This window comes from Sceloporus undulatus, chromosome 2 (genome assembly GCF_019175285.1).
Source record: "Sceloporus undulatus isolate JIND9_A2432 ecotype Alabama chromosome 2, SceUnd_v1.1, whole genome shotgun sequence".
NCBI classification, from domain to species: Eukaryota; Metazoa; Chordata; class Lepidosauria; order Squamata; family Phrynosomatidae; genus Sceloporus; species Sceloporus undulatus.
The window spans coordinates 68,268,902-68,295,311 of NC_056523.1; the positions used below are offsets into that span (position 1 = coordinate 68,268,902).

General features: G+C 39.3%; 2 protein-coding genes across 2 annotated transcripts in view; one reads left to right on the top strand and one right to left on the bottom strand.

Annotated features, from left to right (window-relative positions):
* On the bottom strand, positions 1-25,018 carry ASPN (asporin). The gene is given in 11 exon segments (XM_042449646.1): positions 1-394; positions 1,884-2,022; positions 6,575-6,668; positions 9,585-9,695; positions 12,856-12,903; positions 12,906-13,046; positions 17,344-17,430; positions 17,433-17,474; positions 19,485-19,644; positions 19,647-19,776; positions 24,722-25,018. Coding segments are annotated over 10 exon segments (1,131 nt in total). The 5' UTR covers positions 19,758-19,776; positions 24,722-25,018; the 3' UTR covers positions 1-196.
* Positions 1-26,410, top strand: part of LOC121921492 (centromere protein P) — a 207,328-nt gene that overhangs the window by 82,099 nt on the left and 98,819 nt on the right. The gene's annotated exons all lie outside the window — the stretch shown is intronic.

Here is a 26,410-nt window from a genome sequence, read left to right on the forward strand (position 1 = left end):
GCTGGTATTGAACCCACAACCTTGTTGTTCGTGAATGAGTGGCTGCAGTACAGGCATTTAACCACTGCGCCACCAGGGCTCCTTATAAGTATTTTTTAAAGCTATTAGACAGTATAAAGTTGTGCATCTTCAGATTTCAAGTATTCTAATGCTGTTTTTAAGTTTTCTTCTTCAATTGTATTCTGGATATGCAAACTTATTTTCCATAGTTTGCAATTTGCACACTGTTCCTATTTAATATACAGCGAAATGTTCCTGGTTGGATATCCCAGTATTTTACAGGATTGTTGAATAAGCTAATGCCACTGTATAATGTCTTCTTTAGTCTTCCTCCTGTTGGACAAAAATCATTCACTCCCACTTTTGAAATACTATTAGAATGAAGGAAGACTACCTGCAGAAGGACAAAAGAAAAATAAATCAAATAATTTGCATACAAGAAATACAGGAATGACATAGGGCTGAAGCACACGGCCCCAAAGGAGCAACCTCTGGCTGCTCCGCCCCGATTGTGCTGGGACTCTTGCAACTGCACAACCTGCTTCCAAAATGGGCTGCCACCACAGTCCCAAGCAGGCCACCTGCAGGAGTGGGTTTAATCCGCTCCTAAAAGGTTCAGCCCTTGCCTGTGCATCATCTAAACACCACGCCCCCAAAGCAGCCGGAGGCCACTTTATTGGGCCCGTGCATTTTTGGCCATAGGCATTGATTTCCTCCTTGAAAAAAAGATATGCAGACTAATCCTAGAATGTTTCCATAGATATCCTCCCAGATAAATGTGCAAAGATGTCTAAGGGGAATGAAGATTTGATACAGATGCAGGAAAACATATTCAGATTTGTTTTGTTGTAAATTTTTTTGGTAGTAAGTAGAGATTCACAAAATTATTAAGTGCTCAACAAACATATGATTTAGAAATAAAAAATAAGAAACCTCTGAAACTAACATGTTGAATGTGAGTTTATTGTAACCTAGGGAACATGATATTACTAAGGACTGAAACAGACGGGCATAAAAAGCTGGCTTCTGCGTAGCATTTAGATGACACACATCCCCAACCCATGCGAAAACCGTCATGGGGTTGCTCCCAGGCCACCTAAAGGATTGAGTCATGTGCTTGCCCTCCTTCCAACCACCATCTTGAGGGGGAGAGAGGCCTGGCATGAAAGACTAAGAGCCCTCCTTCTGACCACCATCTTGAGGGGCAGAGAGGCCTGTTATGTTTTATTTTGACTTTGTATTGTACGGTATATAAATAAACATTATTATTATTATTATTGCTGCTGCCATGGTCCCTCGACCCTCTGGGTGCTCCTTTCTGCCCGTCTGTTCCACCCCAAAGTCATAATTACAATATGGACACTAATGCAGGTTATCACTTATCATAATTTTGAAATTAGATATGTATGGGCAAAGGAGGGTTGCTTGCATGAGACAGGGGAATGGAGGAGAACTTTGCAAACCTAAGCATTCCTAAGGAGACAGGTAGTATTATACAAATACTGAATATGTTTTGAGTTGTGGTCTTTGCTACTGCTGGATGCTTGCTTTTGATTCTCTAAGTATGCATATTTCATTTTATGCTATACTCTAGGAATATTGTAAAATTAGTGTTAAATAATCTTACAGTCCCAGTATTACAATTGTGCAGTAATGTATCATTACAAGAAAAAAATGCAAGAATAAGCTATATATGTATTATGCAAGATACATATAATAAATAAATAAATAAATAGTTTATTTATATTTCCCACCTCTCCCTGCAGATCGAGGCAGGATTACATCCAATAAAATAAATACAAAATAAAATAGGTATAGGGAGATCAAGATTTTACATATAGGGAGATCAAGATCAAGATTTTAAAAACTAAATGATGTATTACCTGCAGATATTTCAGGTCTGGAAGACCAGATGGCACTTTTTTCAGTTTGTTCTTTTCTAAATGTATTTCTCGTATGTTTGGTACACTGGAAAAGCTTCCATTTTCGACTTCTTTAATTTTGTTGCTTCCCAACCCCAATCTAGAGATAAATTAATAAAGTTAAATTGAAGTAGCTGACACAAGATGCTTTATCATAGAATCATAGAGTTGGAAAACCCACAAGGGCCATCCAGTCCAACCCCCCTGCCATGCAGGAACTCAGAATCAAAGCATCACCTCTGTTTAAAAACCTCCAAAGAAGGAGACTCCACCATACTCCGAGGGAATGTGTTCCATTGTTGAAAAGCTCTTACTGAGAGTCAGTTCTTCCTAATATTGAGATGGAATCTCTTTTCCTGTAATTTGAATACATTACTCCAGATCCTATTCTCTGGAGCAGCAGAAAACAAACTTGCTCCATCCTCAATATGACACCCCTTCAAATATTGAAATATTAAAACAGGGCTTCTTCCTGTTAAAATTCATTTTGTTAGTTTTGGCCCAGCCTACTAATCTAATAAGGTCATTTTGAATTTTGATTTTCTCCTCTCTGGGATATTAGCTACTCTTCCTAATTTGGTGTAATCTGAAAATCTGATAAGCATGTCCTCTATTCCTTCATCCAAGTCATTGATGAAGATGTTGAATGGCACTGGCCCCGGAACGGAGCCCCGTGGGACCCCACTGGTCACTTCAAGATGAAGAAGAGCCATTGCTGAGCACCTTTTGGGTTCGGCCAGTCAACCAATTACAAGTCCACCAAACAGTTGCATTGTGTAGCCCACATTTTACTAGTTTGTTTGCAAGAATATCATGGTGGACCTTGTCAAAGGCCTTCGTGCATCCAGGTTATGCTATATCCACAGCATTCCTTCATCTACCAAGTTGGTAATTTGATCAAGAAAAGAGATCAGAATAGACTGGTACGACTTGTTTTTGAGAGACTCATTTTGCCTTTTTGTGATTATGACATTCCTTTCAGATTCTCTGTTTAATGATCTGCTCTAGAATCTTTCCTGGTATTGATGGGTGTTAATTGTTGGGATCCTCTCTTTTTCCTTTTTTGAAAATGGGAACAACATTTGCCCTCCTCGAGTGTGCTGGGCCTTCTCCTAGCACTTGGAACCTATTTGATACAAAGAAAGTTGTATAAATACAGTGGGCACTTGGTATCCATTAAGGTTTGTTCCAAGTCCCCCTATGCTACAAAATCCATGGATTCTCATGTCCTTATATCTAATGAGGTTTTTTGTTTGTTTGTTTTTTGGTGGGGGAATATTTTTCAAGCCATAGTTGTTTGAATCTGTGGATACAGATACATTATTGTGGACTTCGTTAGTATGTTTTAGACTTGTGAATTTTGCAACATTGTCTCTTTTTATTCTGGCTCCAAGAGAAAAATACTGAAGATGCCTTTTTAAAGTATCCATCCTTTTTTCCATGTACTATCTATCAGATTTTCCTCTAGTGTTATTTTTTGTTTTAAGAGAGTTCAGTTTTTACCAGATGTAGCTGCAGTTGAAGGTGACACATACTACTTCACACCAGGATTGTGCCTTTTGTGAAAAACACATGAAATCTGATGCACATATACAGTGCGCCCGTGCTATAGGCGGGCGCCCCATACATGGCTTCCTGCTTACACAGAAGCTGTGCAACGGGAGAAAGAATGGTGCACGCCCCTGCGGCGCACACACTCTTCCACACCACAAGCCCCATTCAATTGAATGGGACTTGAGCATGCACATTTTTCGGCTTACGCGGGGGGGGGGGGGGGGAGGCGGAATGGATCCCCCATGTAAGCCAAGGGACCACTGTACTGCACAATTATATCAACCATCTCAGATGTAAAACCAATGCTATGTTTGAATAGTAATGGTCATTTTTTTATATGGCCACCAGAAGAGTAATGTAAAGAATGAGTAATATGCCAGTTATGAGTATCATTGATTCCTGTAGATATGTTTAGTTTGATACACGTCCCTTTTCATAAAGTATCGCTTGGGTTGATGGTAACTCCTCAGTGCTCCTCACCTTGTTATCACTGGCTGCAATTCTGGGAATTGTAGTTATGGCACCAGAGCTCTCTAGCAGAGAAGGTTTAATTTATCACAGTTCCCAGAATTCCATAGCACTGAGCCATGGCAGTTAAAGTAGTGTGAAACTGGATTATTCTTGCAATGCAAATGCAGCCACTGTTAGCTTTCTAGTATGCAAAGGATCTTGTCGCACCTTTGAGAGTAATTAAAAGAAAGGAGCTGGTAGCATGTTTTTAGTAGCATGTTTTTAATCCTACTTCCGCAGATGCATGAGGTGGAATGGAGAGTCCAGATACAAGTACAAAGTCTTGATGCAAACCCAGATGCCAATTTTGCCCACATTCAGGAAATGTCATCACAGGACTTAATGACATCACCCACAATATTAGAGGGACTTTCATTTGCTTTTCCTCCAATGTGATTTATGCCATCCTATTTCAGCAATGCCCCTTAGCACTCTACATTGGGCCAACACATCAGTCCTTATGCCAAATGGACAGAAATCAGATATTAGGAATGGGAATATACAAAAACCGGTTGCGGACCACTTAAATCTTCCTGGGCATCTATCTTGAACCTCAGAACAGTGGTCCTTGAACAAAAAGACTACAAAGCGAGATTGGAAAGAGAAATAGCAGAACTGGAATTTATCTACACATTCCAGTCAATCAGCAGTGGGTTGAACAGAGACCATGGTTTCCTGGCACACTACATACATTTCAACATTATCTAACCTTCCTACCTTTATGAGGGCACCCTTCACCACCACATCTCCTCTCTGGGTCCCACGGCTACATTCCAGTACTCATTCATATGGTAATCTACTCTCTTTGGCTTTAGGCAACATCCTTCCTCCTTCCTTTGTCCTGCAATGACTGTCATTAAAACTGAACTTTACACCTCATCTCCATATTCACAGGGTTTTGAATTTCAGTTGATTTTCTCACACACAACTGCTTTATATAGTTCTGACTCTGGACTCTCTACCTCATGCATCTGAGGAAGTAGGCTCAAATCTACAGAGGCTCATGCTACCAGCTTCTTTCTTTCAGGCCCTGTGTAGACTGCTCTTAAAGGCCAGCTTGGGGGCGGAGTTAGAGTGTAGTGTCCACATGATGCGCACCCTGACTCTGCTCCCAGGGCGGCGAGATGCCATGCGCCCCTCCACACAGCGTGTGGCATCATGGTGCTTCTCTATGCTGCATCTGCATTGCAGCATTGAAGGAGCGCCGTAAAGCTGTGGTACTGCTTTTTACGCTCTTTTTGCATCCTGCAAAGATTGGGGCTGTGGCATGTGGTTGCCATGGCCCCAATCTGGCAAAAATGGAGGCGGCTGTAGGTTGCCCCTTAGGGGTGATCTGCACAGCCCCTCAGTTAGTCTCAAAGATTCCTTTGCTTACTGGTTTTCCAGACCAACATGGCTATGTCTTTGAATGTTAGCTTTCCAGTCACTCTAATTTGGTTATGTTAGAATTGTTGATGCATCGGCCATAGATATATTTGCTGAACTAACATTTAGAAATACATTCCAAGCTGTTTTTTTAATGCTATTTCACTAATATTGGCCACAATTGCCGCAAACACACTGAATACAAGATATTCCTTTGACCTTTCAAAACCAAGACTATTGCTATACCAAAATTGTTCTAGTTAGTATTCAAAGGGATCTTGTAGCATCTTTAAGGCTGAAGTCCAAAACAGACTGTAGAAATAATCCAGTTTGGACTGGATTATTTCTGCAGTGTGTTTTGTACCTGTAAGAAAGAAGTTGGTAGCATGAGCGTTCACAGACTTGGATCTGTATCTGAGGAAGTAGAGTCAAGTCTACAAAGGTAATGCTATAAGCATATTTCTTTCAGTTAGTCTCACTGTTAGTTGCACACTGATTTTCCAGACTAACATGGCTATGCCTCTGTTCTAGTTAGGACACTAAAACAGGATAGGCTGCTTTTGTTACTTGAAAAATTCATCAGTGTCATTCTGACTCTACCTCACTGAGGGATTGCTAGAGAAACTGCAATTAGCCTTCCCTCACGTGTCCTTAGTTTTCCACGTGGTATCAGCTGCAGACCGTTGAACAATATTTTTTGTGTCAAAGCCAAGAAGATCATATTTTTGAAGCTCCTATGCTGTACTATAATGAGACTCCACATAAGATTTGCAAATGACTACTAAAAACTTTCATTTGCTCATGATCTGCATTTTTTTCTCTGTTTTAGTACTTCCACATAATGCCTTGAGATTCTTTACATAGCCTTTAATTTCCACTAACAAAGCAGCTGGGTTATTTTCCATAACAAACAAAAGTAACCATAGTTTCAGTGGAGAATGAGGATTGATAGTGAAATTCGGTGTGTTGTTGGTACTTCTGATACATGCAGAAACCAACTGAAAATAATTAATTAGACTTGTATAACATACTGTAGAAATTTACCTTACTGATTCAGGGAACAATAACAGAAGGGAAACTTCCATCTTGGGGAACATGAAAGTGTTGTTAATAATGTTAATGTATTATTTGTTCCAATCACTGCATTATTTTTTGAAAAAAATTGAGAAAATATGAAGTGTCTATATCATAAAATTATTGAAACATAATTTCTCATATTTTACCTTTGAAGATTTTTATAGCGAATAAAATCTTCAAGCTCAATTCCAGAAATTTTGTTGTCATCTAAGTGGAGTTCCAGTAGGCTAGATGGCAGCCCTGTTAAGAAGCAGTGGAAGCAAGAGAGCGAAATTAGAAAAAAATATTTTCAAGGTATTATTGTGCTACATATAGTCCTGGAATAATATGTTGAAATCTCAGTATATACATCTCTTTTCAAAATTACATAGTACGCCCTTTCCTTACATGAGGGATCCATTCTGAAACCCCGTCTAAGGCAAATACCGCATATGCTCGAGCCCCATTGAAAACAACGGGGCTCGTGCATGTGGTGCAGTGTGGGCGCCACGACCACATGCGCCATTACCTCTTCCATTGTGTGGCTTTCAGCGTAAGCTGAAAGATAACATGGGCACACTGTAGTTGTAACAGTGATAGCTGATCACCTGGACACATGGGGCTGATCCCAGATAATTACTAAATTATGGAGATGCTACTGCTACTATCAAGTTGTACCATAAAAAGGAAAAGGCAAAGGATTCCCCTTGATATGAATATCTAGTCGTAACCAACTGTAGAGGGCAGTGCTCATCTTTGTTACTAAGCCAAATAGCCAGCAATGTCCGAAGACATTTCCAGTTGTCATGTGGCATGACTGCATGGAACTCTGTTTCCATCCCACCAAAGTGGTACCTATTTATTTACTTGCATTTGCATGCTTTTGAACTGCTAGGTCGGCAGAAGCTGGGACTAGTGACGGGAGCTCATTCCGTCATGTGGCGCTTGGGCCTCGAACTGACAACCTTACGATCGTCAGAATTGGTGTTTTAATCACTAAGCCAATGCATCCCTAAATTACACCATGGCAACCCCATATCTCTAGGGCCCACTTTTTCACATATGGGTTGGGTACACTTCTGTAAATCTGTGTTGCATCATAAAAGGCCTCTACAGTAGGCCCTTGGTATAGATTAGGATTTGGTTCCAAGACGCGCCACCTATACCAAAATCCATGGATCTTGAAGTCCCATTATATACAACTGAGTAGTAAAATGGTGCCCCTTATATAAAAGGGCAAAATCAAGGTTTGCTTTTTGGAATGGGGTGGTATATTCAAGCCATGGATGGTGGAATCTATGGATGCAGAATCTGTGAATACAGATGGCCAATTGTACTAAGTCAGTCCATTGGTACATGCATTTTATACTCCCTCTAAAATCAGCAAAAACAGGCAAGTTGTATGAAATTTCTCTGCTCTTGGTGGGCAAATTCCCTTTCTGTTTAATAAAAATATGTGATAATTGTCACCACATGTAGGATTTTTCCAAAGGATGTAGCAGTTACAAGTTTATAATTGTCAGGGATATTATGACAGTATATAAGCTATGGAAAATTGTAAGCATAATAATATCCTTGTTGTGCTCCTTTAATGCTGATTTGCAGAATCATTTTCCAAGTTAAATCAGAACAGTTGGCAACTGTGCCCAGTGAATAGCCAAAAAGTTGTCTCTGTGGTGTGCTTTAAAATAGAAGACATTGAGCACTATTAGATTGCAAGGCTTTCTGTTTATTATTTTCATTTATCTGTTTTCTGTACTGTACCATGACCTCAAGCATGCCTCTGGTTTTCATTGCGGCTTAGGAAAATATTAAATCTCCACTGCTGTTAGCTCTGGCAGCACTAGTATGAAAATACCAAAGAACAGTTTCCCCTCCTTAGCGTTCCAATTCTGCTTATATTTTTCTAGTGTAGCTAGTAATGTGCTTTGCTGGTCATAAATTGGTAAATTAGGCAAGAACATTTTATCACAGAGGCCAGAATCCAGTGAGGTATATCGGCTAATGGAACTGTGGCTTTCCTCTTCCCAATGTACTCATGAAACACCCCCAAAACATCCTTTGCTGGGGTAGAATACTCTCTGAACAGGGCCGAAGGCTATAGAGAAGAGAGGGGGGAAAGGGTTCAACTTTGATTTTAGGCCACATGTGGGTTGCTCCATTTAATATGAAAGATAGTTTGTATACTAAAATTCCCATTGTGATTTTTACATAGAAGTGTGGATTAGCATTTTCTTAGATAGGTGAGGAACCATATCAGTAATGTGTTTTTCTAGGAAAACTTAATAAGATGTTAGCACTTCAAAAGTGACATCCACTTTAATTAGGGTCTTGTCCAAAAGTATATTAGAAATGCTTAGGCCCACTGAAGCGTATGGTTTTCTGAAGGTGAGGCCACATTCCTATATCCATCTCGAACAAAGCTCCTCTGAGCTCAGTCAACTTAAAGAGCAGATGTTTATAAGGCTGCACTGTAACATGGGTTGCAATCCCAAACACATTTATTAGTAAAAACCCTCACTGAACACAGTGCAGATCTGGGTACAAATTACGATATAATCTTAATAGTTATCTTTTAGGAGTTCAGGTCACCCTAGCACTAAGCAACAAAGATGACAATGCTTACTAGCTGCTTTCCTGAACTTTGTCTACTAAGTCATAAATAGATGCATGTTTTCATCTGTATAGTTTTTATTTTTTATTTTGGAGGAAAACGGTTCTCCAAAAATTGGACAGAGGAAAATTTAGAATTTTTTCAACACCAGTAAACTGCTGTAACTAAAACATGATCTTCCCATTGCCTTTTATGCAAACCTGTTGAGAAATGTGTTGTGGTTTGTTTTTTTCTAGTTGCTTCCTCTTCATTAGTTCTTCAGGGGAGCATTCATCTTTATTTCCATACATTTGAATAACCATTGTGGTGAATGTCAGTTTTCTATACCTTGTGGCATACACATCCTTTTAAGACTGTTTCCCCCTATCACATGGGTATTATTTGCTCTTCTGTGGTTGACTATGGTGTGCTCACAGATTTGTGGATCTGAAGCACAATACATTAATGTTTAGGTTAAATTTATATTACTTGTAGATCACAGTGATTTTGAATTCATTAACATGATGACCATAATGCAAAGAATTATTTAAAACATTTGATTTTAACATAAAAAATTACCATACCTTTAGGAATAGAAGTTAATTTAGCTTCTGCAATTCTTATATGATATGCTGTCACACCTTCAAAAGCCCCAGGTTCTATTCCTTCATTATCAAGAGGATTTGCACTCATCTCTGTCAAAATAAAGTACTTTATAACAGTTGTAGTTCATAGCGTTTTAATAATAATAATAATAATAATAATAATAATATACTCTTTATTTCTACCCCGCCTTTCCACAATGTGATCAAGGCGACTTACAGATAGAAGACAATAAAATACAGGTTAAAATATACATAAAAAATTAAAATTTAAGGCTGCTTCTTCATCATCTAGAACGTGCACAGCATTAATAAAGGAAACTGTCTTTAAAAATGTTAATGTACCATGGTTTCCCTTGTCAGAAACATCACAACTCTACACAACCTCTAGATAAGAGGAATGGCTTTCATTTAAGAGGGTTTTAGTGACAAAAATTGAGCCCCACCATCACTTATTTAACAGTTAAGCCATGCCATGTAGCTTAGGTCTATGATTTCATTCATTTTACGGGAAGACACAGCCACATCACCAAAAATCAAAACATCAAGATACATCAAAGCTTCTAAAATGTCAGGGAACACTTGCTCTTGGTTGCATGCAGTTCTTTCAAAAGCTTCAGCCACCCTTTCAAATACAAAACAATTCCCTAAGATTAATTTCCCCAAGGTAGAAGGGGCCCTAGCTTGAAAGGCTAACAGTGATGAACAAAAGCTCAGTTGAGTTGTTTGGTAAGATAATATGTAGTGCACATGTGAGGAAGGAAGCCTACCCTCTCCATCTCTGTGTTTATCACTGAAAGCAAATGTGAAATAATAATTTTGTCCTCTCCACTAAGGCTTTCCATGTGAGCCAGAAGACTATCTCCCCCCCCCCCCAATTTTCTGATTCTGAATGAGTGGGTATATATTTCCTGACTGTTCATTGTCATGGTCTCTTTTATCACCTGTGTGTACCTGTGGAGATACACTGTTCAGCACCTTTAGGTAGCTGAAGCCCGAGACAGAGGGCGGGAAGTGGCATGCTGGTGCCAATTCTAGGGTTCAGGAGCATGCAACAACCGCACATCCTGAACCCTAGCACGTATGTGGCAGCCTCCTGTCTACATGGGACTGCCTCATGACGACGCACACGTCGTTATGTCACTATGTGCCACAGTGCACAATGGCGCGCTCATGACGTCCGCTGTGTGAACTTAAAAGAACCTGGTTTTTCCAGGTCCTTTTTGGTGTGGAGGGACGCTGCGCAGTTTGGCTGCTGTAGCATCTCTCGGAACAAAAAACGGGCGGCTCCCAGCCCACCCTTTGGGTGGTCTGTCTAGCCCCTGAGAGTTTTAACAGTACAGGGTGCCTCGGGTTACGAAATTAATTCGTTCCCGCCATTCCTTCGTCCAATTCGTAACCGAAATAGCTTTCCGTTAGCGCTGGAAGCCTATAGCATTGAATTTCGCGCCGAAATGAATTTCGTAACCCGAAAATATTTCGTAACCCGAAACAGTTTTTGCCAATCCAACTTTTTCGTATCCCGGAAATTTCGTAAACCGCCGCATTTCGTATACCGAGGTACCACTGTAGTTCCATTCCACTCTCCCATAATAACATGCATCTTCCAAAGTCTGTCCTCCGATTTTCTTTGTCCGCCACAATGGAAAAAATGGGAGTAATTCCACTCTAGCTATGGAGGGTTTATAAAAGCCGCTTTGTGCTAACACTGAAAGGTTAGTGTTTGACAACTAGTAGTAGTAAGTTCAAAAAGGACAACAGACCAGGTGGCATGTTTTGGACCTTCTGATGTAGTTCAGCTGAGCTCCAGCATCTAGCAGCATATCCAGTAGTATAAGACGATGTGAATTGCAGTCCAGCAACACAAAAGTGTCACAGATTCCCTGCCTCTAAACTAGACAACTAGTTATTTTAAAAAGCAAAACCATCTTTATGTAAGGTTGCATCTACCCTGCCGAAATAAACCATTTGACATCAATTCAACTGCCATGGCTCAATGCTATGGATTCTGGGATTGTAGTTTTGTCTGGCACCAGAACTTGCTCCGCCTGTGTGAGATTGCTTTGTTTATACACCATGTGCGCTTCTGTTGCAGAATATATTTGTTTCATACTGTGAATTCCTGGTTGAACAACCATACTTTCTGATGGAATTAGCTCATTTCTTCTGCCAGCTTGTGGGTAAAAATTGCTTATAGAAAATTAAGCAGTAGGAACGCATATTTTATTTTGAAATAAAATAATGGTGAACTGTACAAAGATTTTGACTTTTAGTAATATAAAATGACCAGAATTGCCTTTGTTGCTTGTCCACATCTATGCTAGTTAATAGTCTGCCTTACTTTAAGAAAAAGCCTCTAGGGAGTCACACCTTGCTGATTTCTGGATTACTTAAATTTATTATGCATTTTGACTTGTCAGGATGTGCAGTAACTTGTCTGTCTACACAAGGAGAGTTTTATAGCTTGTAGGTACAAGTACAAAACACCATGAAGATTGTATGTCACATGCTATGTATAACGGAACAATAAAGCTTCTTTCACAAAATGTCCACTAAAATATAAATGAATATTCGCTTGGTTTGGATTTCTTTAATCTATAATATGAAAAACATGGTTTATGTACTAGTATTAAAAGCATTGCCAAATCATTTGTAACTTTTAAGTGACATAGGCGCGTTACAGACCGCCCAAAATGGGCGGTCTGCTGCCGCCGCGCCATTTGCAGCGCGAGGAGCCCGTGTACAAACGCGCGCTCCTCCGTGCTGCAAAAAGAAGCCCCAAAATGGCGCTTCTCTTTGTGGTGCGGTTATGATGCCGCGAGGCGCCAATGGCGCACTCGCGGGTGTCATTTGTGCTGTGCGCCATGCAGATGCAATGCGTCCGCTATGTCAAGATGACGGCCCCCGTGTGGACGGGCGCCACCTTTTGTATGGACTCAGTCCGTACTAGGGTTGAGGGGTGTCAGGAAGTGACGCCCTTCTCAACCCTAAAACAACCCTTCAAACCTAGATGCCCCTTCGGCACATCTGTAACGCGCCATAGTCTTTGCCATTTCCACACCCAAATAGCTCACCATTTAGCTTCTTGCTATCTTGAGGTCTCTGCCTAGACTATCAAGACAGCTTGATAGATAGCTATATATTTACTGTTTTGTGCATTCTATTCATCTGGGCTTATTTAATGCTTAATTTCCAATGCATTGCTTATGGCTGAAACAGTTTTTATACAGTAGCTTGATGCAAATAAACACACTTACCTAAACGTGCAAAGACTTCATTCCTTTAAATGCTTCTTTGTATTATTTTTAACTTTATTATCATGAATTCTTAACTCAGCTAAACTTTTTGGCAGATTGGCTGGAATCTCCGTTAAATGATTATGAGACAGGTAGAGGCGTCGCAACTTCTTTGTTGATTGAAATGCTTTGGGGTGGATTTTAGTATCTTGTTTTGTTCAATGCAAGTGCCTAGTAAAAATGTGATAAGATGGAAATACAACATGAACTTTAAGATCCTTACTCTGAGAAGGGTATTCTATTTTTATAAAAAAAATCAGCTTAGTTTAGTTTTGGAAGTTTGTTTAGAAAGCGAAAAAGAAATTCTAGAGCCCAGAAATAACAAGTTGTACAAGGAAGAACATTCAGAATTCCAGGATGGGAAATAGGAAAGACTCTCAGATATGCTTTAATTGCAGGTTATTACACTGATGAGGTTGGGCTAAATGACCCTTCATGTCCCTTTAAGGTTCTATGACTCTTTTTGTTGTTGTTGTTTTTTTTGTAAAGAATGCGTTGTGCAGCCCAAACCTACACATGTTTTCCAATTTTGCGCTATGGAAGTAAGACACAGTGGTATAGTTTTGTGTGCAAGTCAGTATGTTCTCCACTATGTATGTTTGGGATCAGAAATAGATATTTTCTTCATTGAAGCAAGAGGGTACAGTGGATTCCCCACATACGCATCTTTTTATCGGCGGCTTTGAGCATAGGCGCTCAAAGCCGCCGGCGCGCACGGGCGGAAGGGGCGGCGCGTCCCATTCAATTGAATGGGCGCCTGCACCTGTTGCGCTCGCGCGCCGCTCTGCCGCTGTGCACAGCCCCATTGTTTACAATAGGGCTCGAGCATAGCGGAAATCGCCATATGCGGCGGGATCCGGAACGGATCCCCCCGCTATGGCGAGGTTCCACTGTATTTAATAAATATTACTGATTAATTGAAGATTATAATACTGCTTTTCAATTCAAAAATTAAGGCAATATCTATAATCCTTGTTCTGAGCTAATTGATCATGGTTGACTCCCTTGTTTTATAGTGTTGAGTTTCCCATACTCAGAATTCCAAATGTGAAATTACAAAAACTAAAATTATCCACAAGGGTAGTTGAAATAGTGACTCCTTTGCTGTGCATGAAACCAGTTCAGTACACAACTTGATTACATGCACAAAAATTATTTAAAGTATATGGTATAAATTACTTCAGACTATGGGACGAAACAGGTGGGCAGGAAGGGGGACCTGAAGCCCCAAGGGCGCCTGCTGCCGTGGTCCCAGATGGCAAGAAGTGGAAAAGGTCTGCTTCTTTTTGAGCTGCCTTAGGCTGTCCCGGCACAGCTTCAAGGCAGCTTCTGCTCAGGTTGGGGCATGTGTCATGTAATCGCCACGCCCCCAAGCTGCACAGAAGCCAGCTTTTTAAGCCTGTCTGTTTCGGGCCTTTGTGTATAAGCTGCCTATAAAACATTTTTTAAAATTATCATGTTTTGACTTTTGTCTCATCTTTAGATATCTTTTTAGATATGTATATGCAAATACTATTCCAAAATCCAAATCATTCTGGTCCCACAACATTTTAAATAAGGGAGGCTCAACCTGTACTGATATAGAGTTGGAAGAACCACAAGAGCCATCCAGTCCAGCCCCCTGCTATGCAGGAACTCACAATCAAAGCAACCATGACAGATGCCATCCAGCTATGTTTAAAGACCTCCAAAGAGGAGACTCCACTACACTCTTAGGGAGTATGTACCACTGTCAAACAGCTCTTTCAGTAAGTTCCTCCTAGTGTTTATTCTTTTCCTGTAGCTTGCATGCACTGTTGCAGGTCCTATTCTCTGGAGCAGTAGAAAACAAGCTTGCTCCATCCTCACTATGACATCCTTTATATAGTTAAACAAGGCTATCCTATCACCTCTTAACCTCTCTTTCCAGGCTAAACATACCCAGCTCCCTAAATCACTCCTCCTAGGGCATGTTTCCAGACCCCTTCACCATTTTAGCTTGTCAACATCCTTATTGAATTGTGGTGCCCAGAACTGCGACACAGTATTACATGTGAGGCCTGACCAAAGTAGAATATAGTGGCACTGTTACCCTCCCTTGAAGTAGACACTATACTTCTAGTGATGAGTGTTTATTGTATCTAGAATTGCATTGGCCTTTTTAGCTGCCGCATCAAACTGTTGACTCATGTTCAATTTGTAGTCTATTAAGACTCCTAGACCCTTTTCATATGTAGTCTTGTTAACCCAGGTGTTCCCCATTCTATAACTATGCATTTCACTTTTCTGCCCTAAGTGCAGTACCTTACTCTCTTTGTTGAAATTCATTTTGTTAGTTTTGGCCCAGCATTCTAATCTTTTAAGGTCATTTTGAAACTTCATCCTGTCTTCTAGGGTGTTAGATATTTCTCCTAATTTGGAGTGATCTGCAAATTGATAAGATGTCCCCTGTTCTTTCATCCAAAGATGTTGAATAGCACGGACCCAGGACAGAACCCTGTGGCATCCACAGGTCACTTCTTTCCAGGATGAAAAGGACCCATTGTAGAGCATCCTTTGGGATAACCTGCTGTTACTGGAACTCTCCACTTGACAGAAGCTGATCATAATTTCTCAGTTTTTCAGCAGCAGCAAGCTCTCTCAGAGCACTGACTAGATCCCTCCCCCCACATTTGATCAATTTCCTTTTCTGCCCTATTTGGGTGATTATGGCTTATACTAAAAATTGCCTGTAACTGAAGAGAGGTTTTAACTATTGAACCGTACTCTTTAAACACTCAAAATAAGAGTGCACTAGGGTCCTAAATTTCTGTTCTCTTTCTTGTGCTTAAATAGCTGGTCATATGGTTGTAAATCCAATTCTTAGCCCCAATTAGAGTAAACCCACTGAATCAATGAAACACGTGATTCCCTGTGATTCCACTCCAGTTTTCCTTTCTTCAATTTCCACACCTCCTTCCTCCAAGTCTGCTTATATATGCTATGTTCAGCATACCGATTAAATAAATAATTTGATAAAGGAACCCAATGGTTGTTTTTTTTGCTGTCCCATGGAATCCTCAGCAATCTTCCAACCCACAATCTCGAATGACCTGATTTTCTTCCTGTCTTCTTTCTTAACTGTCAGCTCTCACATCCAAACATGGTAATAGGGAATGTGAGGCTGTTATTCTAACTTTTGTGCTCAATGTATATCTTTGCATTTTAGGATCTTATCTAGTTCTTTTATAGCCACCCTCAATTCTTAATCTTTTTCTGATTTCCTGGCTACTGTCCCTGTTTCTATCTATCTATCTATCTTATCTATCTATCTTGCTTTATAGCCTGTTAGGATTTGCACAGCACTGTACATACAAACAATAAAACAGATAAGAGTAAAGAATAAACCTGCCCATGGCATACAGTCTAAGAATATAGCATACAGTAATACATGTAAATAATACATAACATACAGGAAAGGGTTCAGTAAAACAGGCAACAAATTAAAAACGTCAAATAGCAAATAATAGTCACGCAATGCCTGGGAACGCTTCTCTGAACAGGATGGTCTTCTACTCACTTTTGAAAATGGTTAAAAATGTGCTGACCCGTGTTCATGGGGAAGGAGATTCCAAGAGTGAGGGGCAGCAATGAGAAGGACGAATCTGGAACTGGGCAGTGAAAACTCAGGCTGGGACAGCAGACCTTGACTACTAGAACGGAGGGCCCAAGCGGGAAGGTGAGGAGAAAGAAAGTCTGATAAATAAGGAGAGGCCACCCCATGGGGGCTTTAAAAGTCAACAACAGAACTATATGAATATGGAAAGGGAGGGGGAGCCAGTGAGGGATGACATCAGAAGAGAGATATGGTCGCAGGGTGGGTGTATGTAATAATGCGCGCAGCTGAATGCTGGACAGAATCAATGTTTGATCTCAGGTACAAGAACTCTTTGCTATTTCCATTTCTTCATTGTTTACACTGAATTTGAAGCCTGCTTTTGCACTTTCTTCCTTATCTTCCTCAGTAGTTGATTCAGGTCTGTGAGGTTTTGCTATTCTTATGTATTTTTTCGTCTATTGCTGATATTCCTTCTTCTATTTTCACTCCTCCTTTCTATATCCAATCCTGCTTTTCTTATAATTGTTCTGCCACATGTTGAATATGTGGGTGTAAGATGCAGCCTCGTTGACCCTTTTGCTAATTTGGATTCTGTTTCTACTGTTCTGTTCTGACAGTAGCTTCTTGTCATGAGTAAAATTTGTCTCACAACTATAAAGACACTTCCATGTCTTAAAGGCGTTCCATAGCTTTTATGATCTATGAAGGCAAAGGCTTTGCTATAGTCTATAAAACACATGCTGGTTTGCTTTTCTAATTCCCTCATATGCTCCATTAGCCATCATATGTTTGCAGTGTGTTTCTAGTGCCTCTTCCTTTCCTGAACCCCACTTAGACTGTTACTGTCTTTCATTGAAAAGAAAGTTACGAATATTAAAAAGTAAACTTACATATAGTGATGTAAGTCCTTGAGATACATTTTCCTTGACTTCTTTTATTTGTTGTTTGAAGATCAAATGCGAGTATCAAATGGAATATTCTTTGGTATTGAGGTCAGCCTATTCATTAGGAATAAAATAAAAACTTAAACTATATATTTCCTAACAACAAACACTCCAGTTCCAAGAGTTGTGTTTCTGTTTTGCAGTAAGTAAAATGGCTATTATTTTATTAATTATAAACTTTAATTTCCCATAGTATATCAAGTGAAAAAATGGTCTCTCTGTTGTTCCTGCTAAAAGTTTATGTAAAAATATTATATCCTTCTAAAATATAGTCACAAACTATCTTCTAGTTCTCTTCTTCATCATTGTCTAGTTCTCGGAAGATGAAGATTTGGTCTGGGTGAACAGGGTTGAAATTCCTGCTCAGCCATGGAAGCCTACTGTTTAGCAAAAGTCACATGCTCTTCAGAAGAAATATTGGAAAGAAAACCCTATGACAGGCTTGCCTCTAAGTAACAGTCAACTTGAAGGCATTAAAAACTAAATCAAGGGTGAGAATCAGATAGCCTTCCAGATGTTGTTAGATTACAGCTGCTGATAATCCTCACCATTAGCTATGTTAGCCAGGGCTGGAGACTTGCATCTGAAAACACCTGATTCCCACACTTGCTATATAGTGTGTGTATACAGTGGACCCTTGTTATACGCTGGGGTTTGGTTCCAAGATCCCCCGTGATAACAAAATCCGTGTTACTCAGTCCCATTAAATTAATGACATAGCAAAATGGTGTCCCTTATAAAAAATGGAAAATCAAGGTTTGTATTTGAAATTTATACTTTTTTTTTGAACATTTTCAAACCAGTATGCTTGAATCCGTGTATAAGAAATCCGTGTTTAAGAAGGGCTGATGTATAAAACTAAGCAATAGGAAAAAATAAAATTTGAAAAATTAAGCAAAAATTTTGGAAATTCATAGAATTTATTGCAAAGGCCCGTGTCCAAATACCTCTTTTCACATTCGCAGAACTTTCAGGTATATTACCATTTCCACCATTTTGTCTTCCAGCTTCAGTTGCTTGTTCTCCTCAAAGAATATCCCCAATAACCAGGAGTGGCTTTTTGAAGAGTGCTGGAAACTATGCCCATACAAACACTTTTAGAGTGGCTGCCTGCATCATCTCTATACTATCAATATATTTAGTGTGCTGTTAATTTTTGTATGGTTTTTTTTTGTATTGCATTAAGTTTATGAAGAATATACCATAATGGTTGTACACTACAGATGTATTGGTCCATAGACAGGACTGTGTAGTTTGCTTATACGCACACACATAAACATATTTGGAATAGATTGTTCTATAGAACATCTGTTCCCCTTGACACAGTTGGAATTTGTTTGTTGTAGTCTCCAGAGACTCTGACATGGATGATTAGAGGAGCCCTGGTGACACAGTGGTTAAAATGTCTGTACTGCAGCCACTCACTCATAAACCACAAGGTTGTGAGTTCAGTTCCAGCATGGGGCTCAGGGTCGATTCAGCCTTGCATACTTCTGAGGTCGCTAAAATGAGTACCCAACTTGTTGGGGGCAATTAGCTGACAGTTGTAAACTGCTTAGAGTCTAAGTGGTTTACACTGTAAGCTAATTGCCCCAACAAGCCTCAGAGGCTGCTAGTGGGATGAAGCGGGGTATATAATGACGTTGCTATTGCTATGATGGGTGCTGTTGAAATAGTCTTGCAAATTTATTAACTTGATGAAGTGATTGGAACCAGGGCTGCATCAGCATTGCAGAATTAATTCAGTTTGACACCACTTTAACTGTCATGTCTCAATGCTATGGAATTCTGGGAACTGAGAAATTAAGCCTTCTCTGACATAGAGCTCTGGTGCCACAACAAATCCCAGGATTCCATAGGATGAAGCCATGGCAGTTAAAGGCATTAATTGTGCAGTGTAACAGCAGTAAATGAACCCCCAGACTAGATAGTTAAGCAAAACTCTTACCATCTTTAAATAGTTTCACTTCATAAGTGTATTACATAGTCACAAGAATAAGCATGTGATGTCTGTGTTTGAACAAACATGTTTCAGTGACAAAATATTGTAGATTCTTGGTCTTACCCAAATCAGAGCAGTGGACAACTCTCGAGTAGCACTGACATCCAAAGGGTCACTACTGGAAATATGTAATTCAAAGGGTATTATGGATGGTCCAAGCTGGGAAAAGAGAATTATCATCATCCTTATCATCATCGTCGTCGTCGTCGTCGTCATCATCAATCAAGGTTCTTCCATATCCATTAGCATTACATTCTTGAAGCTGAAGTATGAGGGACTTATGAAAGGCTTAGCAGAACATAAAGCCAACAGAAGCAAAAGCATACATTCCTTCATGCCTTGAGGATGCACAGTCCTAAAACAAAATACAATTTTGTGAATGCACAATGGAAAATAGCTCCCATTTAAGTTCTGATTTCCAGGAACAGTAGCAGATGCTGGTGTCAAGAAATGGAGTCACTCTAAATATTTTCCAAACTGATGTAAAGGATATTGCATTAGGAAAAGTTGGTTGATATGTCTGAGATCAGAGCACCTAAACTCTCAAATGCTCTGTCTCTTTGCATAATGAATGAATCTGTCACTGTGGATCCCTTAAAGAACTGTGAAACCTTAGGCCCTCTAGATTTTTTTGAACTACAGTTCTAATAAAACATCACTACATTAGTTGGGTTTGATCTAATGGGCCAGAGATTTCTTACCATTGGTTCAGAACCAGGCTTTCCAAACCATTTCTGCAGTATTACCTCTGCCTCCTCTCTTAGACTGAATCCTCACTGCCGAAATAATCCAGGTTCACAGAATCACAGAGTTAACTGCCATGTCTCAGTGCTATGGAATTCTGGGAACTGTAATTTTGTGAGATATTTAGTCTTCTGTGTCAGAGAGCTCTGGTGCCACAACAAACTACAATTCCCAGAATTCCCTAGCATTGAGTCATGGCAGTTAAAGTGGTGTCAACAGATGGAGCCTCAGAAAGCCATTCCACATCTCTCTTACAGTGACAAAGAAGACTAGAGCTTCACCTCCATGTCCCCCAGGTGACTTCATTATTGTTTTCTTTAGTTACACAAACTACACACCCTGCATAACATCATTGCTAGCCTGTTGCCACTCTTCTGGAAGTGCCAATGAGTTTATTTCCCAATAAAGCTATAGGTTAAAGTCCCCTAGTACTAGATATTAAAGTACTGTATAGGACACCCATAGAATATAATGCCATTAGTATTTTTGAGAAGCTTAAGGTGCTTGTGAAGTTTTACAGATACAAGAAAGAAAGAAAGATTTAAAGATTACAAGATTAGTCCCAGAGGAGGCAGTGTTCAGTGAGTCCTCTTGGTTGAGAGTCTGGCAGCAACAGATTCCTGTTTATTTCTGGGCCACAGCTAACAAAATGAACTTCAACAGGGAGAAATGTAAGGTACTGCACTTAGGGTGGAAAAATGAAATGCACAGATATAGGATGGGGGACACCTGGTTGAACGAGACTACGTGTGAAAGGGATCTGGGAGTCCAAGTAGACCACAAACTGAACATGAGTCAACAGTGTGATGCGGCAGCTAAAAAGGTCAATGCAATTTTAGGCTGCATCAATAAAAGTATAGTATCTAGATCAAGGGAAGTAATAGCGCCACTCTGTTCTGCTTTGGTCAGGCCCCACCTGGAATATTGTGTCCAGTTCTGGGCACCACAATTCAAAAAGGACATTGAGAAACTGGAGTGTGTCCAAAGGAGAACAGCTAAAATGGTGAAGGGTCTGGAAACCATGTCCTATGAGGAACGAATTAGAGAGCTGGGGATGTTTAGTCTGCAGAAGAGAAGGTTAAGAGGTGATATGATAGCCCTTTTTAAATATTTGAAGGGATGTCATATTGAAGAGGGAGCAAGCTTGTTTTCTGCTGCTCCAGAGACTAGGACCCGGATCTACGGATGCAAGTTCCAGGAAAAGAGATTCCACCTCAACATTTGGAGGAATCTCCTGACAGTAAGGGCTGTTCGACAATGGAACACTCTTGCTCAGTGTAGAGTGGTGGAGTCTCCTTCTTTGGAGGTCTTTAAGCAGAGGCTGGATGGCCATCTGTCGGGTATGCTTTGATTGAGATTTCCTGTATGGCAGCGGGTTGGACTGGATGGCCCTTGTGGTCTCTTCCAACTCTATGATTCTATGTTTTCTAAGTTTTTATGTGCATTTGTGCATGCAGATTTTGTTTGCAGTTTAGCATTTTAATGTGTTCTGAAATATGGATATTCCCCTTCAAAAGGTAATACTGAAAACAGAAGTATGTAGCTCAACCTAGCCACTGATTTAGTAGTCTACTCTCCAGATAGAAACAGGAACATAATTATTGTTGGATTGTAATATCTGGTGGCATCCAACACTTTTGATGAACAAGTTGAATGAAAACAAAGGAAGGAGGGAACACCATGACCTTTTGAATCTCTTAGATCCTTTCCATGAACCGCCTTAGCCTTGTCCATCTGAGGGCGGGTACACAGTTACACTCAGTAATTTGGAATCATTTAGAATTAAGTAATTCAAGAAAATGACTACTCTGTTGTTCCATACCCATAGTCTCTTACCAAAAGAATCTTGTAGCATGTTAAGATTGAAACGTGTTGTTGTTGAAGTCTTCATGGCCGTAACTTCTCAGAGATTTGTATGTTAAGTGACTCTGAGCCCTTCTCTAATCCATAGCTGCATTTCTATTTTCTCCTTCACTGAAGAAACAATTAAGTTATTCTGTGGAGTTCTATGAGTTTTGGCAAAACACAGCAGAAAGGCCTTCCAGAATGTTTAAAACAAACATTTTAGTGTGTTTAGTTTCTTCTTTCATTCCCCCCCCCCCCCAAAAGCTAAACAGGTAAGAACTGTGAGCAGTTAAAGAAACACACACTGCATTGTCACTGAAAAGGCTTGTAGACTTTTGTTTTAACTTAAAATTACAGATGTATTAGCCTAGTGCCTATGTAGTTATAACTATTTCAAAGTCTACAATATATACACACACATAATGCATAAAGGGGGGTTCTGTGTTGCAGTCCTTATAGTCTGTATCTTATAAGCACTGGGAATTCCCAACTGTGGTTCTTTAACAGCTGCCAAGTTTTCAAAGACATTAAAGCCTTGTTTTGAATCATGTCAGCATTTGTAATAGGGGAAAGTCTCCCATTTATACCCTTTCTGCATGTTATTGAAATGTGCTATTGACATAGTGTCTTAAGAGTATCTTAATTAAGCATATTGTTCTTATGGATAAAAATTTTCTGACAAATCTGACTCTGGCACAGGAAATCATGATTTCAGTGGAGGAAAGGGGATTTTGGTTCATACTGCCAACTTGGCATGGGGACTGTTATTACTTCTATAATTAACTTTACATAAGAAAGTTAAATTGAGTTGAGATGTTGGAGGATAGCTACCTCAGGTATATTGAAAAATAAACCAGAACCCTGAAGATCCTTTTTTGACTAACCTTGGCCAAATAATGTATATCCATAATATGTTTTTTTCCTTTAAAAGAAGAGTATATTGGTTTTAAAATGCTAGCCAAGCCAAAGATGTATGTGTGCATTCTAAAAATCATAGTGAAACTGTTATGCAAGTCTCCTTTGAATTCAGTGGAATTTACTCTAAAGTAGCCTAAATGATTTTCATAAATCAAATTTTGTGAAGCTAAATATGACAGGGTGATACACCATTCTTTTAAAAAATTCTATAGAATTTCATTATTTTCAAATGAGTCAACTGGGATTAGAGCACAGGCACTTTCTCCACACTGCTATTTAGTACAAGAGATAATTCCACACCTTACAAGATATTTAATACATTGCCTGTCAGGACTAATGTATTTGGTGGAATATAGAACTTAGAATTTGTCTTTGGGTGAACTATGTTGTATTTCAGGTGCAAACAGCATGATATATAAATACTGGGGTTGGACATATCTCAGTCATTAAAATGATTAATTCTAGAACAGAATGCAACACACTCATCATTCAGATTATATGCACACCTGTAATAATTCCATATTTACTTAATGTCCCAATGCTAATTACAAAGGCTTGAATCCAAGTGACAGAGATTTTCATCCAGAGGTGCACTCCCATCTGATTCACCCTCCACATTTGTTCTCCAGCCTGTTCCAGAGGGTTGGCAGACCCTCCAAAACAGCTTGGGAACCTAAAGGAGGGGGAAAGACTGTGAAAAATCACTGCCTCTTCTGTTAGCAGATCACCCTGCTGGATAGACAACCCTTCTTGCAAACAGAGAAACTCCTTCCATCCTGGCAGGAAATCATTGGATGAAACACAAAATTTTACAATACTGTATATTGGGTGTGTGTGTGTGATGATATAGTTAACACTGAGGTACCTTGACAAAAAAAGGGTTTTTAAAAAGGCTGCTGCTCTTTAACAATCTCAAGCAGGAAGTACATAGAAGAATTTAACCTGGTTAGCAATGAAATGCCAATTTCCTTCTGGAGAGACATGGGAAATCCTTGTGTTTGTTAGTAACCCCAAATGACTGCACTGCACTGAATCCACAGAAGGAAGTGAGAACCTTAAGCAATGTGTTGTACTTAGTTCAGCATTTACCATTCAAACTTTCTCCTCAAACCTCAAAGTCTTTTTTGTGCTTATGTCCTTTGAGAAAATAACAAGTACTTCCAAGACACAAAGGTAAATAGACTTGCAGAAATATTATTTTATAATATTGCATATCCAAACATGCTTTAAATGCAGAGTTTGGGTTTGTTTTGGAGGAGAATAAGTGGACTTCCTCTGCTCAAAACATCATACAGGATGTACTTTATACTCAGTCCATGTTTTTATGAAATTCTGCTGTTCAATGAACTGCTTTCCTTTATCTGTAAATCTTATTTTACTTTGCATGGTAGTGATTGAATCTGTTTGAGTTATAAATATCAGGAAACATGACTAAACAAAAAAAATCATTAACTTTGCAGTGCTGTACAGCCTACTGGAAATAATTTCTATTATTTTTGGTATGGTTTGCTTATTAGTAGTCATTCATAGGATTGTATCATAAGCATTCACAAAGCAGGACAGGCTTTTTTTCTGATAGAAAAAATTACTGTTCTATGCTAGACCAGTTTAAAAGATACACATTTATATTTCCTTTCTTGTCCTCAATATAAAACACTAATAATATTACTAATATATTCTCCTAATATTTACTTTAAAACATTTGACAGTAGTTAATCAGATTATGTTATCAGTCACTAAAACATGTTGCTAAATTAGAATACTGGTTGATTAAAAGTTTTCAAAAAGCATACCTTTCAAAGCTGTCAAGTCCTTCTAAAACAATATTCCACCTGAGAAATTTATTCCACTTCTTTACTATATAGAGCTCAGATTCAAGCTTGTAAAATGTGCAGTAAATAATAAAATAATAAATTTAAAAAAACACTTTAAAGTTCCTGTTGCTCCTGGCAGTCTGGGTGATACTTGAATAAACTGCTTCTGTGGATTAGTCTATCTGAGTACTGAAGAATGATGTTAAGAAACTTACTACTCATGTGTTATTCATCACTCCCTGTATCTCAGCCAAAACTTCTAGCTTAACTCTAGACGTCTAAGCAAAAGATGTGGTTAACTCTGAAGCCTAATAGTGAATGGCACAAAGCCAGTGCAAGCCCCATATGGTTCATTCAAGTCCATTTCTGATATGAAACAACACACTTATTAAAAAGAAATCTGCAGCATGCCATTCTTACATAAATGAAGACATGTGCCTCTGTCTAAGAAAAACAACCTAATAATAGACCACTTATTCTAAATAGAAATATTGCTTAAGGGACTAGTGGTAGGGCTACAGGGGGATATGTGAATAAACAAACAAGGTTTCAAGTTGATCTTACATTAATTTTAATAACTACTGTTTTGGCTTTTAAATTGCCTATAGGGATGCAGTTAATTATCAGTCATGCCATTCTTCCAATTTGTATTGACTTAAAGCTGTGTTCAAAGTCTCAAACTGTTGAGTATTGTCAAAGAAAGAAAAAGACCACCATAGCATTTATCAATCTTTAGCCGGCATCAAAGAATTGGTTGTCTAAAGAGGCTAAAATGCTTTTTCACAATGAGTCATTAGATTTACTGAAAGAAGATGCTGGCCAAGAACCTGTGAACTGGTCCACTGGCCATGCTACCAGAGTCTTCATCATATATTTCTAGGATACTAAACACAAATACCGTGTGGCTATTCCTGAAAAATCTCCAAAAGGAAATTGTGATATACTAGAGTGGGGAAGGGAAGGTCTTCTGTTAAGAAAAAAAGAAAGAATCCCACTCAGAATGCCCAAGGACATGGATATGCTTTTTTGTAGGTCTGGTTCATGGCTACAGGAGGTTAAAATAGGTAGGATAATGCCGACATGGACAGAAGGAAGCAAAGGGAAAGTGGATGGTGCCTACCACACACATTAATGCTATGGAACATTTTGCTGCCAGTACAGGTGCTCAAGAATTATGTTTGGTTGGCATTTGAGGTGAAATAACCTGAGACATGCCTGCTAGACTAATATGATGATTGCAAGTATCCTTTGGCTCTGGTACTTATCCAAATTTTGCAGTGCTGTAAATGAATTGCTGAAATGGATATAAAATACACATTCGGAATGAAACGTGTCTAAAAATGAGAGAAAATACAATAAAGTACATATTTAAAATTTTTTTTTGCAGTTTCTTTTAAAATGCTGATTAATGGGGCACTAGGTATAGCAGACTTAAGAATGAACACATGTAATACTGACTGAAGGTTCAATGTTGCATGCTTAAGACTGTAAATCTTTAAAATATAATTTTGTTGTGGTTTTTCACTCTTATGTATGCCAGAGTGCAAACCCCCTGCCATGCAGGAACTCACAATCAAAGCATCCCTGGCAGATAGCCAGCCAGCCAGCCTCTGCTTAAAGACCTCCAAAAAGGAGACTCCACTACACTCTGAGGAAGTGTGTTCCACT